A 20,725-nucleotide genomic window follows, 5' to 3' on the forward strand; every position below is an offset into this window, starting at 1 on the left:
GCTTTGTGATGCTAACAGAAACCTGATGTTTTTTCCCCTTCTTCTTTTCTTGATATTTCTTCTTCTCTGTATCCAATTTGAAATGAACAAATTCCCTGTACAGTGACGTTACGTGGGGAGAACAGAGAGCCAACTTCTCCTCTGATACACAAAGGTTGGTGCTATCCAATTCTGTCCCCTCAACGAGGGGCCTCAACACAACAGCAGGAGTCAAGAGCTGCAACAAGGACGTAATCTTTCACAGGCCACCCCCACCAGGGAACATTAAAGGGACAGTTCGGATCTTTTGAAGTGGGGTTGTATGATGTACTTATCCACAGTCAGTGCATTACCTACAGTAGATGTTAGTTGGAATGCTCCCAGTTTGGAGAAGCAGACAGGAGTATCGCCTTGGAAGTTGAGCAATGTACTGCTGTGGATGGGGGCAGCAGCAAAACATAAAAAAACCTTTAATAATAAATTTCAGTTTAGGTGTACGCTATATTGATAATATTTTCACTGCTTTACTTTGCCGTCAGACAGCAATTTCTGACGGCAAGACGGTAATTTTACATCGCAGAACACTGCTGCCTCAGTTTGCTTGTCTGTGTTGTAGTGTGACCTTGGCACTTAAAAGGGTTAGTTTGGATTCACCACAGTCACACAATGACACAAACAAACTAACTGATTGAATCAGTGGAAGACCAGCAGCTCCTGTGTTCAGTGAGCTAAAATGCTTTTGTCAATGGAGTTTGGCGGCTTTGACGAGACCATAGATGGGGAGCTGAAGTCGTTAATGGCTTCCCTGTTGGAAAGGGCTGTCTGACACAAGGTAAAAAGGTGAAAATATTCTAAATATAGCGTACACTTAGGCTGATATGGATTTTTTTTTTTAGGTGGCTAAAATACAATTTGCTGCTGCCCTCCTCCGCAGCAGTACACTGTATAACTTCAGTGGCAGTACGTCTGCCTGCTTCTCCACTCCAAGCTCCATGCTGACCACCATACACTGTATGTAAGACACTCACTGTGGATAAGTACCTAATACAAACCCATTTAAAAAAAATCCAAAGCCGTCCCTTTAACACTCTTGTCTCTGCTTGTTACCATTTGAATCAGTCATCAGAAAATTCTAGGAAGTGTATTGTCTGGCAAAGCATGACATCCACCGCTGTTTACTAATGTTACTGTTTACTGATAACTTTCATAAAAAATATTTACCAAATGAACACATCAACAGACAAACAGAAACATGAAATCAAAAGGCACGTGTAAATCAAATAAAAGTTACATAAATATTTATGTATTAAAGTCTTCCTACAAAGACCTTTTAAGACAACTGTGAGAATAAATAAGTGAGAACTACAAACAACACACAAACCTGAGACTACAGTGGGGCTGTGCTGGTACATTTGTCTTTACATACAGTACCTCTCGTACAATAAAACCTGAAAGTGTAGCAGAAGCTACAGTAGTAAGTTAAAACTATTGTGACACATGCTACAATATTTACAGAATGTATATTAAACACCTTTGCTTTAAAGTATTAAGCAGATAACATAAATATCACTGTTCTGGAATGTGTTGAGTATCCCAATTAAGGTTCCCACGGCATAGTTTCTCCTCATGGTCCTTGACGTGGGGAGATCTGGAGAGGAAATAAAATAATTATTCATTAATTTAACTCACAAATATAACCAAAACCGCCTCTATATGTTGACTCTCGATGTTTCAGATCTGATGACTTGACAGTATGAGTCTCCCAATCTCTCTTGCTGACTGAACTTGTTCAATTACTCGTCCTAAATTACCTAAATGACTTTGAATGAGTGTATGAATGAGTTATGCCTTTGTTAATGACTACTACATCAATCAATGATCAGATGTATGTTATGAAAAATAAATCATGTGTCTTATGAATTAGTTATTCAACAGACAAATGAAAGAACAGGTAATTTAAATAAATGTCTAATTAAATTATTGAATGAATGAAGAATAAAATGATTGGATAAACTGACTAATGAACTGAAGGGACACATTACTGTAAAACGTGTTGCAATATTAACAAATGCCTTACATCTGCCTTACTGAATTACTTATAAAAGAAAATAAACTATTTAATCAAAACTTGTCAAATGAATGAACAATTTAAAATTTGCGAAGAAGAACTAAAGAAAAAATTCAACAAAAAGTTCTAGTATGGACGAACAATGTAAGTGAGCACTACATAAGAACATACAGGGAATTTACCGTATTTCCCAACTCACATGTAAAAGTAAGGCATTGCGCTCTCAGCTGCCACTGAGTGTGCGACTCCGGCTTTGTCCACCAGACGGCAGTGTAGCACCAGTGGGCTGAGCTGGGGGGAGATGGGAGTTGGAGTTCTTTGATGTAGACGAGGCAGAGCTACACGCTGACCACTCCAATGGAACTTTTTCTAGGTTATCAGAGAGCAGGGCGTCCTCTTCTTCCTGGCCCAGAGGAAACACTCGTGGCTCCCAGGGTGACTGAGGCTGTCGGATGATAGAGGGCATATCATGGAATTTAGCAAATCTACAATTCTGTAAAGTGAATATTTTTGACATGGTGGAATGATTTTGTGTCTAGGATGTGCATATGCATCATTTTCTATGGACACAAGGATGAGAATACAACACATTTATTGATAAACTGATAATGTACTCCGCAGATATCTTCCAATATCAGTCCCTTCATTCAATTTAGATTTTTAAGGCTGCATGGCTCTGATGCCTGTTTAAACCTAGAAATACCTTCTTACGGTTGTATGCCTCTGCGAACCAGTCAAGTTGCAGTTACAGTTTATATCCATATCTGTCCAGACCCATATGTAGCCATGACAGTTGACAAGTGTTGCTGCAATGAAGCTACATATTCTGAAACATGGATGCACACACATCTTCAACCCATCAGCACAGAAGAACAATATAATCAGCAGTTTCAACATTGACACCCAAAACTGTGTCACCAAATAATATCTGCCTAAATGTCTTCCCTTCTGTTCCTGAGTTATGATGTAAACAGTATGATGTCATAGTGAAGTTGACCTTTGACCTTCTGGATGTCAAATGTCATCACTTAATCATTTTATCCTATTAGACATTTGTGTGAAAGTTTGTCATAACTGGTGGATAAATTCTTCAGTTATGGTCAAAAACATGTTTTTTTAAGTGACCTTTGACCTTTAACCACGAAATTCTAATCAGTTCATCCTTGAGTCCAAGTTGACGTTGGTGCTAAATTTGAGAAAATTCACTCAAGGCGTTGTTTAAATGTCCCATTCACGAGAATGAAACAGATTCAAAGGCCACAGTGACCTTGACCTTTGAACACCATAATCAAATCAGTTCATCGTTGAGTCCAAGTGAACGTTTGTGCCAAATTTGAAGAATTTCCCTTTTGGGATTCTTGAGATATCGTGTACACAAGAATGGGACATGCGGATGTATGGACCTTAGGACAGACAACCCAAAACACTTAATTCCACCAGCCATGGCTATCGCCGCAGCGGAGGCATAAAAATCAAATGTTCTTAAATCAAGGTTTATGTGGGTGCTGTAGTGCGTAAGAAGTATGAAGCAGTGAAGTAGGGGATATCTGTGGTGTGGAGAACGCTGATTTGGACAGTCTGGTTTAGTAGCAACTCAAACATACTCCAATCAAAGCAAAGTGGCACAGAGCACTGCAATCAGAGCATCATCGACTGCAGCAAAGTGGAGACAAGTATCTATGTAGGCTCTCAAGAATGCATCTAGGCTTTATAACTCGCACAGTATGACTGAGAAAGAGTATTGATTAGCCTGCAACCTATTTTGACTCTGATACTCTTCCTCGCTCTTCTGAAGCACAAATAACATAGTGTATCTTTAAAATGTGGCAGAAAATATCCTTTCAGCAACATGTAGGGGTTGAAGTGAAAGATGATAATCAGTTAAATCCCCTCTTTGTAGTTGCCACTATGTTGGAGAAATGGTATCATGATAGGAACAGCCAATAGGATACTGCTGTGTATGACTCAGCGTGAGTTCCCTCCTGTGGCACCTGAATCATCATACTCTGATATTCGACGTTTGTTTGGGGGATTTGGGGTTTCAGCTGTGGTGCTTTTGATCTTACCAGCCACTCCTCTGAGCTTTGCTGTTCATCAGTATCCAGCTGAGCACAACTCAGCTCCACAGAGCTCTCCTCTCCTGATGTGCACATCCCGCCCCCACTGCTTGACAGCCTGCTGCCAGATCTGGAGCGAAAAAAACAAGCACAACCCCATGAAGGAGATTACTCAACATTCTCCTTTCACACAGGATGTATTTACATGCTCAAGGATAAACAAACCAAGTGTGCACAGTCAGCACAGAACAAAGAGTTTAGCATTTTATCTAATTGTCAAATGCATCTCTTTGGTATCATCTTCTGATAACAGCATGAACTATGATAAAACCGCCCAACATTTCTGATGCTTGAGAGAGACAATTTATTCTCCCCAACCCACCTGATGCATATAGTTCACCTTGCATTACGTTGTCATCTGATGTAACAGTATTCAAATCAATGCTGCATTTCTGAGCCTGTGTGTGTATTTTTGTTTGTGTGTGTTTCTACCTGTTAGGATGCCTGTAGCATTTTCTGTTTCCCCATGATGGCCAGCGCAACTTCTCTCTCTGCTCTAAGGCCAGGTGTCTCTGGGCAAAGACTTCATTAGTGAGATCCTCCACCTGACACACACACACACACACACACACACACACACACACACAGAGGAAAAAAGATGTTTTCCTCTAAAACAACAATAAAAAGTTCATGTCCAAAGGGATGAGACACTACCTGCCCCTCCTCATTGTCCTCCTCCATCTCTGCCTCACTGTTTATCAGAGATGAGATGTCCACCAGCCGCCAACTGCAGAGACAGACAGACCTTTTGAGGTGACACACAATGATGGCGGACAGTGTGCACAGCATCTTTCTATTTCAAAGTAAAAGCAATATGTTTAATCACAGCCATATTTTATGTATCAAACGTGCATGAAATACAGGGATGATAAGGACATTATGATTCATTTTCTGGGTACAATGAAAAACCATAGCAAATTTCATGTGCTGTTATTCTGATTCTTAGTTTTCAAGTCTGTCGTGATTACAGAATACAAAACGACAGCCTTAACAATTCTGTGCAACGCCTTTAGAGGCTGTTATGTTCCATACCTGGGTGTCAGGATGTCTTTGTACTGCAGCTTCTCCACTTTAGCCAGAGACATAGGGATAACAATGTTGTTGATGTTGTACACACTCTCTCCCTGGCGTTTGCGCACGAAGCCCTAAAAGGACACATGGTGTGACAGTTCACACCCATGATTCAGAGGTGCTCACACGTTCAAAGCCCATCTACATCGACAGATTGCTGTGATACAGGACTTTCTGCAGACTGACCAGCTTTTTTATATTTTACTCATATGCATGTCAAGTCATGTCACAAGTGCCTGAGGTGCTTACCCATTTGATTCTAATCTTGAGCTGGTTTTAGGGTCAAGGTTAGAATACGGTTTAGGTGTAGTTTTGGGTTAGGGTTACTATATGTCAATGAGGGTTCTCACAAGTATTCACTTTAAAAAAGTGTGTTTGTGAGTCTGTGTGTTACCTGTGAGGCCCGCTTGCTTGAAACCTGTGTGTAGCTCTCCTCCAGCACTTCATCTGAACTGTCTGGGTCAAAGAACTGGTGAAAGGCATCTTCTTCATCTGGGTATAACACACACACACACACACACACACACACACACACACACACACACGGTGTTGACCAATCCTGCTTCTCTGGATCAGGAGCCTTCACTGTAGCCATTCATGTACAGACTGATTCACTGTCAATATGAAATACAGGGTGGTAAAGACACACTTGCTTACACACACCTTCTATGAGCCTGTGGATGTGTCTTCCCTTCCTTTTCCTCCGATTTGCTCTCCTGTGTTGACTCTGACCAGAGCCCGCCGTCCTGATAGGTGACAGACCCATAACTCTGCTTTTATGATGCCTCGCATGTTGCTTGTATTTGTGACCTACAACAAGACACACACAGACACATACACACACACACACACACAAACTGAGTTAATGTACCACAGGAATTTCCTTTCATTACAATCTGCACTTCAGTTCCTCTGGGCTGTTACGCTTTGGTTGAAGTGCACAAAAGCTAATCCTTAACCACTAGTCCCATTATTTTGGCAGCTGACTGCCTCTCAGTTTTCTGGTCCTTGCTCACAGCACATCAGCATTTTTTGATTTACAGTTACCATAAAGCAGATAACTTGCCAGCCAAATGTAAAATGTTTAATTTGTTCCTTTCCTCTCTACAAAAGGTACAAAGCTACAAAGGTTACAGATGCACACACACATCTACACACACCTATCTCAGCCTTAGTTCTAGTGTCGTTATGGTCAGTGACATCTGGAAACTACTACCAGTTTCAAACAGAGCTCCAGATTTCATTAGGAGAAAAGAAGGAGAGGCAGAAGTGATGAAGAAGGAATAGGAAGAGGAATCAATCCTCTGTATCAATAATACAGCACATCACTTGTGCTTTCTATTCTTACACTGTACACACAGCTGCCATAGTTAACTATTAATCCCTTTTACGTCATTAGTTATTATTCTCCATGCCGTTCGCCCATATTTCCATCTTCTGCTTGCTTTGACTGTTTATGTAATCTCTTTCTATTTCAGTTATGATCCGCTACGATACGAGGTTTGTTGCCATGTGCCAGACTATTATTTTAGGTGACGTCTACTTGACAGACTGTCTTCTCTTTCTGCTATTGACAAAGGAGAATACGATCATTCAAGCTGACAAGAAATCGAAGGAGTGCTGGGTGAGTGACGTCTTAGTCAATTTCCAATCTGCCCCCATTGTGTCTCCTTCTTTACTCTCCCTACTTCTAGTACATCACGTATTGTCTCTTTTTCCCCTCACATTTGTATTTAACACAAACAAGGAAAAAAGAATGTGCATCAAAAACATTGTGTTTAGTCCCTAGATAATCAGGGAACATTCAAAAGTCAATTAAACAATTGACTGGTCATCAATCTTCATTATGACATGAGCACAAGGGCCACTTTAAGCCCTGAAACCAGAGCTGCAAGAAACATCTAAGTGCAGAAGTAAATGATCATTCATTAGTTTCAGATGAATAAAGACACACAGTGACACTGGTGAAATGCCAGATGATTTCACTTCCATCTACTGCTCAGCTGGATGCCTCATACAGACCCAGCAGGATATCTGACATGCTAGAAACCACTTATAATGTTACACAGGTAGATAACAAGCCGCAACAGAGGCAATTTTATTTCCTCCATATCCGCTGATATTGTCTCCTTTCACTACAACCAAAACTTACTGTTTTAACCAATGTAGACTAAAAATTATATGACATTATTCTGTGTTATCAAATTGGGATCAAAGTGCCCGTAAATATGTAGCTACAGTAAATCTAATAAAAGGCAATTTCAATAACAGACTTCCGTGCAGCTCAACCACAGGAAAGAGCAGTAGATCAAAAGCCACTGAGGCTCCTATCTGTTAGATAAATAGCAACAAGAATACAGGTCTTTCACATAGCACCTCCGCCTTCCTCATCATCTTTCTCATCAGCTGACTATAACCTCAACACAGGGGGTTACACACTTGCTCTGGTCCAGCTCACAAGTAGCACCTAAACATATGTTTACACTCGGTAAGGTGATACATGGCACAGCAAATGGTAGTTCTTATCATGTTGATGTATCTTCAAGTGTTGATTTTTTGATAAGGTTGGTCTGAACTTGTTGTTTGATGCTATAAAAAGGGCGTTTGAAGTCATAATTGACAGCTGTGTGTGCCAACTGGTATGTCCACAATCAATGGTGCCACTCATGATGGGCCGGATACCACGGAGATCACTACTGCACAGACTCCAGCTCAAAATGACATCACCAGTGCAAGATGGCAGCCCGTATCCAGGATATTTTGGTTTCAGTTCGTGCAGTGATAGAGACACGTTGTCCACCTTTAGATACAGTCATTAGAGTAGACTAAGCAGAATGAAAAGAGAGAGGGCAACATAGAACAGAAGGGGAGAATCTTACTGTTGTGCTGTGGTGTGGAGCTGTGTCTGTTGTAATGTGCTGGACTCGCTTGCTCATTGATAACCAAAGGCCTCTGGGACCATTCTTCTCTGGCCAGGACCCTCTTTAAGCGGTGGGACAGAGGAGTGTCTGGAAGAAGATGACACTATTTTAAGTATGCGGTCAAAACAGTTTAAACATTTGCACTCAGCTGATCTCTAAATGCAAGCATGCAGTCAAAACAGCACACACCAGGTGGTGTATGACACGTGTAAAAGCACCCACATTCATTGTTTTCTACGTAAGCCCACACACTGGCAGCATCTTGATGCAAAACAACACATCAGGATACGTCACTGTTCTATTGGTTGATGTGTCCAGTTTCTTCTCACATGTTAAAGATTGTAAAGACTTTTACACTGGCAGATGTTATGTACAGTAGTGTTAACGTGTCTCCTACCAAATGAAAGAGATGACACCGGGTGGGGTGTGGAGTTGGAGGTCCTGGATGAGAGGACCCTACTGGAGCTGCAGTCTGGATCAGAGCACAGGACTACGGGATCACATGAACAACATGAACAGGAAGATGATGAGAGAGAAGAGGAGAGGGTAGACGTGGCCGTCCCCGTGTCCTGAAGCACAAGAAAGAGAAAACAAGAGAGAAAATGATTTTCCACATGATACTGCACGAGAGCCAAGCTAGCAAGTGCATAACTCGGGACACAGTGTTTCTTTAACTACAGTATTTACTTGGCTTTCTCCTTGTGTTTTGTTGGAGTATGAGTCATATGGATTTAAGAGAGCTGCACTCTGAGTACACTGATTAAAGTAATTAAGTTGTTAAAAGGCTTTCTTTGTCATCTGGCAATATCACAATGCTGGTGGCTCGGTGCTGCTTCTTATTATAACAGCTTCAATCGCTTTGGGCTCTTTGGTAGAACAGTAGTGTCATGCAAGATGTTAAAACTCCACAGCATCTGTATATTGGAAGTAAAGCTTTCATCTCATTTATATGTTTGTATATAAACTAAAGACGAGCCAGTTAAAGATCAGAAAATAAGGCTCACACCTTTTGTTTCTAACATCGGCACCACTGATTCAAACTGTCTCTGTCCATCTCAGTTACAACTAAAAACCTGCACTCAGCACTAAAACACAGCCACAAATCTCTGATCCGTGTCATTTATAAATAGACTTCAGTGTTAACTTTGTCTGTTGGTTACAAAGTTATGGGAGAGGCACCAATATCAAGGAACAATGTCCTAATCGAAGCAGAAACGGTCGAATAAAACTGCATCACAGCTGGTATGTGGTCCAGCTGTGCACAGTGGAATTGTCCTTCCTGGCTCCCTTATAGTTACGATGATGGTGATGATAATGAAAGTGGTGATTTAGTCATCTCGTATCATAACTTTAGTGGATCAAAACATGTCAGGTATGGAATTAATCTGCAGATGTTCCAGTTCCAAATGAGACTAAACTTTTTGATGGATATCCGTTTTTGAACCACAGCAAAGCCCAAAATGTGGCCTGCAGCAGACTACGTAAAGCCTGTTGTTTTTAGCCGAGCCGATTTCCAGAAAACTTGCGGCCCCTACTGGCTAGTTAAGAGGCGTGAGGAGTCAGCTGTCAGTGACAGCATACAAACAGTCAGTCAAACAGATTGTGAATCACCACAACCAGGAGCCGTCCTTGAGGATACAGTCATAAATGTGCACACAAAATATCAAGGTGATTGGTCCAGTGTTACACCTGGCAAAGATCATAATATTAACATCACATAATTATTCAAATGTGGGTCAAGAACCTGCATCTAATTGCCCCTTGAGTGACAATTAAAGTGTTCTGAATTGAAATGACAGGTCAACTTGTCACAGCTTTTTCAATCAGGTTTTAAATTTCATATTAAAGCAGCATTACTGATTTCTTTTGTTCACTGGAGGGCACTTGAACAAGCTGTCAACAGCGCAACACTGACGTATTATTACTGTATAAATGACAAACGTGTTAGCAATCAGTTAATTAATTATAGATCCAGCAGGTACAGAGCAGGCCACCTGACTTACAGTCCACTTCCCCTTAACCTCCATGCTGGTCTCCATTGACTGCTGAGAAAAATAACTGACTCACTTGGTGCTGGATGTGTCACTAAGAGCAGCCCCTTTTACGTTAAACCTAGTCATTTAGTCTATTGTTAACATTAAATACTGATTGATGCAAATTTAAATGAAAATATCAACAAAAAGAACACAAACTGAAATTAAAGTTTTGTGCGTGTGATACTGTGTTTAACTGCACAATGATAGTGTGATTTTTTATTAGTAGAATTGTGTGAAGCTAAGCAAGGTATTGCCAACCACTTGACACTTGAATTGGCGAGAACACAGCAATATCCCCTGGCTAAATAAAGGCGAGAGCTCTAAAATAATCACATGCATTTGTTCATTTGAAGCAAATCCAGGGGATATTATTGTTTAATTAAAGGCAGGTGTGCAGCTTTGAACACTAATTCCTGTTTAATCTGAGGAACTATTTTAGTGATGTGGCTTTCCAACGCTGAGGCCTGACTGAGAGCCACTGCTTTTAGGGTTGAATACATGAATAATTTCAATCAAATAAATTTTCAGCTCTTTAACATTTATTATAAAACCCAAAGTGGGTCTGCGATTGGAATTTAGAGGAGATGTTTTGTAATGAAGGACATTTGGGCAGCAATACAGTAATTAGGGATAGTGCTGGTGTCATCATCATTTCTGTCCTAACTGTCCTGAGTAGAGAGCAGAAAAAATGCAAATGCAAGTGTATTTTAGCATCCATCCATTATCTACACCCGCTTACACTGCGCAGAGACATGGGCAGCACTAATGAATAGACACTAATGTATCACTGTGGGGAAATTGATTTGTTACAGAAGCACAGAGCAGTTAACAGATGAGAATATAGAAGGAACTGAGGAGTAAATAAGTGATACTGCTCATTCAACACATTGTAAATGAAACCGCAAATAATCCAAGAAATAAAGACATAGCATCTTCAGGGACAGACTTCCATTGTTGAAGATTGTGTGTCGAGGTGTGTCATGTCACAGAGAATGTGCATGTGAGCTTTGACTGTTCAGACGGACAGACTGAGGCACAAAGGAAACGGCATGTGTGCCTACCTGTTGACCGCTGGGGTTGCAGGTGTTGAAAGCAAACAGTTTAGGCTTGTGGTAGGTGACCAGGGGCCGGGTCCGGGCACACACGCATGACACATCAGCTTTGAAGAGCTTCCTGGTCCCAAGTCTGCTTCTCTTAGAGTCCCCAGGCACAAAAACATCGTTTCCTCTCTGATCACTGCAGGGACAAGATAAGGTGAGGTCATGGAAATGTTGTGGATATGATTCATGCTAAGATTAAACTCAAAAAGCAAGTTTATCAATTGGTTGTTGGTCTCATGGATGTATTAAAAGAACTGGAAACAGTGTTGGAGGTGGGGCTTCCCGGGTATAAAATTACCTGGATCTTCCGCATTGTTGGGCCCATAGAGCAAGAGAGAGACATTGCCAGCCAAGCAACTAACTTCCTGTTTAGCCCTCTGCTAACTTGAATAAGGGAAAAAATAATTTAATAATTTTGTGGGGGTTGTAGGCCTGAAAAAAATGTATCCACTGATTTAGAGACGTCTCTGTTGCCATGTCAGTCCATGGGAAAAAGTCTTTTTGAACCCAATGACATCAAGCGATGGACCTGGAAGTTGTAATTTCACTGTTTAGCCACTATGTCAAATCAGCTTTAAAGCCCGGCGCTGTTCCCGGGGCATTTGTTGGTCTTAGATCTTCACTTAGAATAACAACCAGAAACAAACAATACTGTACCTACTTATAACCCCCTGTTACATGCATAAACAAGCAGAATGCCTTTTTTTTAATCACGTGGCTTTTATCTTCAGAGCCAGACAGACAGAGTTAAAAAGGCAGCAGGAAGGAAAGACATGAAGGGATGATTCAAGTGAGGCCAGATGGTGGGGACCGACCAGGCTGTCTCACTGGGTTACATTACAAACAGGGAGCGTGCTTTCAACCTTCACCTATAGCCTGGGCCTCAGCTAGATAATGGACGAACTTATGTCAGTGCACATTTCTCTGTTTTGTATTTTATAGAACATACACACATTTTACATACATCCATGTACTGCAAACACAGCTGAAGTGAATATTGCAGGTGTGAGAAACCCTCGCAGTGTCATGCTCAGATAGTTGCAGTCTTAGATCTTTGTGAGTGTGTGTGTGTGTGTGTGTGTGTGTGTGTGTGTGTGTGTGTGTGTGTGTGTGTGTGTGTGCTCTCTACCTTGTGAAGCCTCTCTTGCCTTTCCAGGTGTGTGGTTGTTTGGAAAGTGGTGAAAAGCTGAGAGGAGACATCAGACTGTTGACAATCTGGCTGAGCTGAGCACTCTGCAATGAAGACATCATCCATATAATGATTTTCACATGTAATATATTCAACGTAAGTGTTAAATTCAATGTATCTCTTTAGTGCAAGTCAACATGGGTGTGGTTTGAAAGTATGACAGTAGACAGGATTCACAGAAAATGCTAATTTTATTCAGGAACCTCTGTGTTTTTTGTACCACCAAGGTGCAAATTTGCGTTGTGTATCACAAAGTAATTATTATGAGATGATTATTAATAATATTACAGATAAACACAGACTGCTTTCCTTTTCTGCACAAAAGACTGATAAGCTAAAAGGGTATCCACCTGATTTAGTGCACTGTGTTGTAGATTACTAATCCCCTTGATACCAGACTCTTCACACACACAGTATTACAGGTGTGTGTGCTAGTGTCTCCCTCCTACCTGTCTCTCTATGTTGTGCAGAAGGCGTATGGGGCTGCAAGGTTCGGTGTCAGCATCCGAGGCTGTGCAGGATAACCCTGCCATTTCTCTCAGCAGGGTCTGCTGGATCTGTCTGTCTGTCAGCGGCTGGGACTCAGCAAGCACCACACCACCCTTCAACACACACACACAAAAAACACGAGTTAACCTTTAAAGACTACCCCAGTTTGGGAGGGTGGTACACCTGGATTATTATTTAAAAGTAGAGAAACACCATATTTTCAACTCTTTAATTGTGTATACATACTCTGACATGTATTGAACCTTGATTATGCAACTATTACAAGATGGTTTTCTCTTGTTACCTTTCATATTGGTAGCAGTCCATGAAAGTTGGTTGTATTGCTTTATGCAAAAGTGTGACTACAATAGCTCACCTCTCTATAAGATATTTTAGCTTAAGTGCTATTCATTTGTTACATTAAAACAACAAACGTTTTCTGACCCTATACATTCTCTTCACACAAAACTGACTTGTATCACTGCCTGACTAAAAGCCATTAATAATTCAAGGTTGCCAGTTGGTACATTATGTCAACTGCCCTTTACTGAGGCGGTTACAGAGGACTTTTGTCTTACCTTGGTGGAGCGGATGTGCTTGTGGAGCTCCACCAGTTGTTGTATCCTCCCCTCCAACTCGACCAGACGCAGCTGCAACCAACTCCATCTGCTGCCCAGCTCCGCTCTCTCTCCCAGCCACCGCCTCTCACAGCTGCTGCTGCTGCTACTGGCAGGAAGGGCAGGGTGATGGATGACAGAGAAAGACACTTAGACCCATGCAGTGGTATTACAGTATTCTTTTCATTTTTGTCAAATGCCCCAGGGCCCCGAAAGGACCTCACAAGAAGATCATTCTCTGTGCTTTGGAATTCAAATGCGGCAAAATTTCAAGACACTGAATGAAGTCATAAAATCCACTAAGGCCATTAAATAGAAGTGCATGAAGAGGTTAGCATATGAGAATCATTGGCAGGAAATAGTGTGTCACCAGAGGGAAAAGTATCACAAAGAAGGGAGGAGGACAGAGATTGAGAGACACAATGAGAGCACTGACAGACCAAACTGTGAATTCTCACATTTGTGCTGCAGCACTGTCATCTTATGACCTATTTTACGCCAACCATGTTGCCATGTAGCGTGTAAATTGTTTAGCATCCTAACAGCATGGGGTGGGGGGGATTTTGCTGAAGCACAAAAGCTTATCTAGGCCACAGAAAAGAACACTGTTGATTTGTGTGGTGTGTATCTATAGTATGTTTCCATGGCACTAGCCTGTTCAGTTAGCATTTGTCTTCTGTGTGTGTGTGTGTGTGTGTGGCTGGCTTCAGTGGGGCAATAGTTGCTATGGCAGTGCTCTTGGACCTTGGCAAGGACAGGGAGGGACTCCCCCCCACTTCAAACACTCTGATGCAGGACAGAGAAAGGTTAGACCAGCCAGCAAGCAGCTACACAGGATTTGACAATACCCTTTGGTATTACGAGGTAGCTGGCCTGTTACCGGCCAAAATGCTTGCTTCCCTGATCACAATAACATCTAGTTTGTGGTAGATATGAAGGAGAACTTTGAAATGGGTTCATTCTGAACGGAGTTCCACTCAACCCTACACTGATATCTGTTTAGTGAGGAGTAGGCTCCCTCTTTTCTTCACAGACAATGACCAGACCTGGCTGCCCTGCGGCTCTTTCCAACTGTATAATGAGAAAATTCCTGGAATATTTGCCAAGCAGTGGGCTAGTCAGTGGGAGACGACAGGAGAGGGAAGGTGGATTTATACCTGTTAGTGTGCAAGTATGCATTTACATAAATATTTTTCATGAATATAATAATATTGCTGAATAAAATGTGGGCTCTAGCAACCCACTGGCAACCCTCCACAATGATAAAATACCAGTTCTCACAGCCAAGTCGTGGTTGAATAAAAGGCCAGTCCCAGCAAGTTGCTGAGGGTTTATGATTTCTCCTATTTGGATAGTGTTTGTTGGCTCCCCAGGCATTCAGATTTTTGGGTGTGTCCTGCACTTAAACTTTCCAACTCATAGCCTTTCACGAATACTCCCATACACTATATCTCAAATTACAAACATACTGAAAACTGAAAATGAGCAACAGCTGGAGGTGTGGAGGACCGCTGCCAGTGCACGGAGCAATGTGGACACATGGTTTCAAGTTGAAGTCAAATCGTGTCACTGATTTACAAGCTCATACTTAGAATGTTAAAGACCAACTATTTTCACATTTCCTAAAGGAGGGCAATGAGTTGTCCCTTCTCCACACGGAGACATCCTCTTCCAAGGAGGAACCTGCCATAAAAACTCCCCAGGGGAGGTTTTAGTGATGAAGCACAGAGCATTGTTCAGCAGACTCGTACAAAAGGCAAGCTGACGCTCACAAGCTGGCCAAATAAAAAGACACACACACACACACGCACACACACAAAGATGCTACACACAGAAAACACTCATTCTCATTCCTGTTCTCAGTGCTAATAAACATGCGCCTATTTTGGTAACAACTCTTGTTTATTGCACTCATCTAACTGACGAAATAAATGCTACTGTGCTTAAACCGGAGATAAACTGAGTCCAAAAGAAAGGTCTAAGTGGATTACAGCCAAGACCAAGACATTACCCCTCCCCTAACACTGACGCCCCCACATTCCTGACTAGTAAGTTTATTAACCTGGTACCATGAGGTTGGTAACATGGCGCTGAAAAGATTGAACTGACATAAATCTCTCTAAAGAATCTCATTTCCAAATAAAGATGTTGTGGAAAGTGTCTAAATTCAACTGTATTTTTGTGACACTTTGCCTAGTTCAATTTTCAAATCAAATGATAAGCATGACGTGGACAGGAGCAGGTATCTTCTTCTCTGGAATTTTGGAAGCAAATATGCGGTAAATCGATCTGAGAGAGAGAGCCTTGTTTGCTGGACGAATGGTGTTCTCAAACCAAAGACTGTCCAAGCTTGTCACTGTTACCCTTACATTCTCTTAAGTATTTCTGACACTGTGTAATGTCACTGACATTTTCATCTCAAGCTAAGTAAATCTTCCAGGATGTCCTGGTGGGCAACTGGCCTAAGATGGATTTGGAGGTCCGCAGTTTAATTCCCGCTCAGGACAGCTATTGGATATTTCTCTTTTTCTTTGAGTAGCTCCCCAAATGTTTCTTGTCACTCTCTATCAGACCGAAAAATTATCTTAGAAAGAAATTCTTTCTTCCACTTGCTCCGAGACCAAATTCAGAATCTGTATTCAAGCTAGCATGACGGTAGGGCAATCATGTACTTAAAAAAAAAAGATGAAAAGGTATGACAATTAATAGTCCGTTATAGACTTTCATTATACAGTAGATTCTTCAATTCCTTTGATTGATAAAGTTTTGGTTTATGGAAAATGATTTACTCAATGGCTGCTTAGTATAAAGAAGGTTTAAATTGCTTAACATTACCAACTGGACTGAATTTGTAATGTTTGCACTTGGTCTGTTGGCAGTTTGCACCAATCATCTTGTACGGTGCAAAAAAGACATCAACATGTTGGATTTATTATTAGCACAGATATCTTGTTGTTTTTGTCTCTCTATTTCAGCTCAATTGTTCCCATTTCCTGATTTAGTACTGACGTGTTTCTCATTATCATATTTATTTTTGGACATTTTGCCACAATTAACAGACCAATAAAAAGACTTAACAGGGAAAACATGCAAAATGCTGAGTATAATAAATTTTGTGTGTAATGTGCACAGTTTTTCTGCAAGTTGGCACTGTCTTGTTAGCAAGACACCCCTTAAACACTCCTTACAAGGTGTCAGAACATACAATCAGTCAGGATTCCCATCATATTTCCTCGCCTAGTGCAATCTGACTCCCACTTACCAAGGACACAAGTACAGCAGCACCGCCCATCCCAACCACACTCACACATACACAGACTTCAGAAGTATTTTTCACTAGAACAAGGAGGAGCACTATGGCACAGAATGGCTGGCATGTTACAGGCTTGCTGGCATGGTGGTGTTTATTTCCTAGCCTGTGGGCAATAGTGCTGGCGTGTCTGTTGAATGTGTTATGACTGCAGCATGGAAAGAGAATGTGTGTGCACGGCTGAAAAATGTCATCACACTCTCCGCAGCTGGGAGGACAAAACGTGTGCTTATGACAACCACACTGTAAACTTAGCTGAGGGCCAAGTAAAATATGCGCCGAATACTGCAGCGGCACAGTGGACCTCATACACCCAGACAGCTGACTTTCCAAAACTTGTACTGTCATTCTGAAATAAGTCTCTTCAATTTACACCATATTTGGACCTCTTGTAAATTAGTTCTGCCTCATTCTTTGTTGTCCTGAACTGAAAAGTTGCCGAGAGCGAATAAAAACAAGGGCAATGGCTCCAGCGTGAACCACAGCTGGACTCTGGCAACAACAACCCAGAAAAGCAAAACAAATCTTTTGGCAGTGAGAGTGCAGTGAAGTTTGTGAAACGATTTCTTATTGTTTTCTTCAGCACTAGATGGTAACTTCATATCTGACACTGTGTGAAATCATGTGGGCCACCATCTCAACTTGATAAGCAAAATACGTGCTTCGGGGGATTTCTGAAGTCCCTCCTTCGCGGCTTGTTTATTTAGCTGGAATAACCAGCTGTGACACATATGATCCACACTGTAGCTCTAAAGAAATACACAAACTTTCAAATAAGAAACAGACCTCGATTTTAAGGCGGCCCACGACTTACGACACCAAGGAAACTGGTGTCTGTCAATTTGCTTGTAAAAAAGACACCAACCCTACATGGAAAATGTGTCTGCAAACAAGCAGAACATCCCATTAAACAACTAACAGGTTGTGTAGATTTTTATTACCAAATCTGTTTATTACAGCTTCACATCATTTTTTAACCTCCATACACCCCGCCCCCACAATTTTTCACAAGGGAAATGATGGAGTGGAGTGTATGTGGACAGCATTACAGTCAGAGGAAGAAGAAGAAAATTGCTTTCTCTAGAAGACACCTTCAGGCACCAGAATTTTAGTCTTGTTATTCAATGTATATGGTTTTACAGGACACATGCAACTACATATAACCTATTTCCATCTGCTGTATACTCACATAGTTGAAGTCTTTTTTTTGCAGAGAATCTCCTCTTGCTCCTCGTCCGAGCTGCTGCTGGCCGTAGCCTCTGAGTCCAAGGCTTCCTGCAGGCCTCTCAGCACCGCCTGGCTGGAGCGGCTGAACTCTGTGAGCTCCGAGAAGGAACATGAGGCTGTGGATGACTCTAGCCAAGAACAATGGGGTTCACTTCCCACTTGTGGAGGTAGTATACCAGAATGTATGGAGTCCGAGCTATCAAGAGACACACCTCCGAGTTGACAGTACCTTGTCAGCCCCTCCAGCTGCTGGTTGCAGTGTTGCACAGCGTGCTCTCCCAGCAGAATGTGCAGTCTCCTCTGCAGACTCTGAGCTCGGCTTTGCAGCCCTGCCTGCCTGGAGAGCTGCTCCTTCACAGCCACAGCTCTGGGTGCCAGCTGCTCAGAGTTCACCCTGCCACTCCAAGGCTGTACTAAAGATGGAAGAGGACAGCCAATTCCAGCCACTTTCCCCTGTGTCAGTGTAGGTGGGGGTGCAAAGAAGGGAGTGCCCTGAGGGTTCATCTCCCCGTGGGAGTAGGAAGGAGGAACACTGGTAAAGATAAGAGGGGAGCGATGCACATCACCACCATCTGGCCCACATTTAGGAGCAGCACTGTGTCCATGCAGCAGACAAGCATCTTGACTATTGTGCTCAGGGAGAGGGACTAAAAACATGTCTGGTACACCTGGGAAGACGCAGGCCACCTGATGAGAATCTCTCGGGCCTTTGTTGAAGGAGAGGAGGTTGAGGAGGGAAGCAGGGTTGGGGAGGAGCACCGTCTCACATTGGCTGGCAGACGCCTGCAGATGTGGGGAAAGCACAGGGTTGGCAGGGACGTCCAGCGGGCTCAGAGGGAGACAGGAGTCTCGAGAGGGAAAGGAGGAAAGGTTCAGCAACATCTTCTGGAGGTCACCGTCATCTGTCGACCTCATCTGGGTGTCCAGCTCGGTGGTGCACATGGCTCTCCCATCTGAGTCCATTCCGACAGGAGGGGAGGACAGGTGGATCCCATGGCCATCTTTCAGGATTCTGGTCAGGGCTGGGGCCATAACGCCAAGGAAGCAGGCTTCACAGACTGCACCTTAAATAACCTGACAACAGAAAAACACATTTGTAGGTGATTAAAGCCCTAAACTAATCCTACTAGAATTTTACGCACACTTCTGCACTGATATGCAAAATACGGTTTGTCTAGGAATATTTTATGCATATTTAAGACCATAAAAAATGTGGTGGAGTAACATTGGAGACCAACTACAATGTCAGGATAGGAAAAGTGGACACAGCACAGGCAGCTTTAGCTAAACACATTAACGTCAAGTATCTTATCTTGATGCATTTTTACGGATAATGGGTCAACCTGGAAACCTCATTGTGAGAACCAACTGGTGCATTAATGTTAACAGTCCTCTCTGCACCCTGTTTAACCCTTTATCTGGCACATATTTGGGTTATGACACGCACATTTGGCAACATAATTTCCACATTTTATACCTGAAGCACAGTTTATTTGGTTTCCCACTGTTTTATAACAAGAAATTTGGATTTAAATATTATAAAGTAGTTTTTAATTAGCTCCGAGACGACTTTGTTTTAGCGCAGATTCGTGTATGCTAATGAAGTTTAACAACCATGAAGGAAATGGACCGCAAACAAACCAGGTAGGGTAGGTAATACGGGGTTTATACGCTGTTGGGTACTCGTTTATCACAGGTTACACGTACATTAGTTTAAATTAACGACATTACATTAGCAGTGACTTAAACAGTCTAAAAAACAAATGCCAATGTAGCTAAACTGACACAAATAACGGTCGTTAACGGTCCACAAAGTATTCTCATAGCGTTAACGTTACTCACCTGCACAGGAGGTGAACCGTTGACTTAACATCGTTTATTCCAGTAAGATTTACGGCTTAATATGACGTTAAATCTTTCTTTTTTCCTTTGACAATGCTTCCAGGTAATTAAACGTGACTGTTTCATCTACCTATCCAACTGGCTGTCCGACGGTGACATTTATTTTACCCAGAATATCGGTAAATCTCTCCTCCTGGTAACTGACACCGCGCCTCCCTCTGCCTCTCTCACCAACTGCCGAGAACACAAACACAGCTCAGGGAGGAGGGGCTGGACCACACTCGTGGTGCCTTCAAGACCTCCTCAGGAGCTCGGACTTTGGAGAGCGCAGAGTGGGAAAATTCCATTTCCCACATTTTTCCCCCTTAAACTCAATTCAGTTAATTACATTAGCCTACTAGAGTGGGGCACAACCTAAGACATTTTAGTTTGGGCTGAAGGTTGTTAAAAGGGTTAGCTGTAACACTTGCTGGAAACATCTGTTCAACACAATTAATTCAATACAATTTTATCTATATGCTATAGGTCTCCATCTACATCAGCGGAAGGTTGGGTATCCATCCATCTGTTAGTCTGTCATTGATATTCAATGGTTAGACTGATAGATGTACACGTAATTAGGGTCTATTGCAATCCTAGGTATTCTTCTTCGTTCTTCTTTCTTCTTCCGAGGAAATCATACTTCCCGTGGGTGAAAACTCACCAAACTTTGCACAAAGCTCCAGTCTCATGCCAGATTACCTCAGCTGTAAACTCAAG

The 20,725-nt window shown here is 42.1% G+C and overlaps 1 protein-coding gene across 2 annotated transcripts; it reads right to left on the reverse strand.

Moving 5' to 3' along the window:
• Positions 1–1,159: 1,159 nt before the first annotated feature.
• Positions 1,160–20,200, reverse strand: kansl1l (KAT8 regulatory NSL complex subunit 1-like). Of its 2 annotated transcripts, none has more exons than XM_050048801.1 (16): positions 19,967–20,200; positions 18,087–19,198; positions 13,549–13,693; positions 12,931–13,083; positions 12,422–12,525; positions 11,254–11,428; positions 8,554–8,725; positions 8,115–8,243; positions 5,899–6,045; positions 5,630–5,727; positions 5,197–5,309; positions 4,819–4,891; positions 4,597–4,709; positions 4,114–4,234; positions 2,247–2,492; positions 1,160–1,627 (listed from the first exon to the last, which is right to left on the reverse strand). In XM_050048801.1, exons 2-15 carry the CDS (start codon positions 19,154–19,156, stop codon positions 2,271–2,273), a joined length of 2,835 nt encoding a protein of 944 aa, XP_049904758.1. In that variant the 5' UTR covers positions 19,157–19,198; positions 19,967–20,200; the 3' UTR covers positions 1,160–1,627; positions 2,247–2,270. The 2 variants fall into 2 exon arrangements, with proteins under 2 accessions (XP_049904758.1, XP_049904757.1); XM_050048800.1 differs by having other exon boundaries at positions 13,549–13,696.
• Between the last annotated feature and the right edge of the window lie 525 nt (positions 20,201–20,725).

The sequence above is a fragment of the Epinephelus moara genome, chromosome 7 (genome assembly GCF_006386435.1).
Source record: "Epinephelus moara isolate mb chromosome 7, YSFRI_EMoa_1.0, whole genome shotgun sequence".
Classification (NCBI taxonomy): Eukaryota; Metazoa; Chordata; class Actinopteri; order Perciformes; family Serranidae; genus Epinephelus; species Epinephelus moara.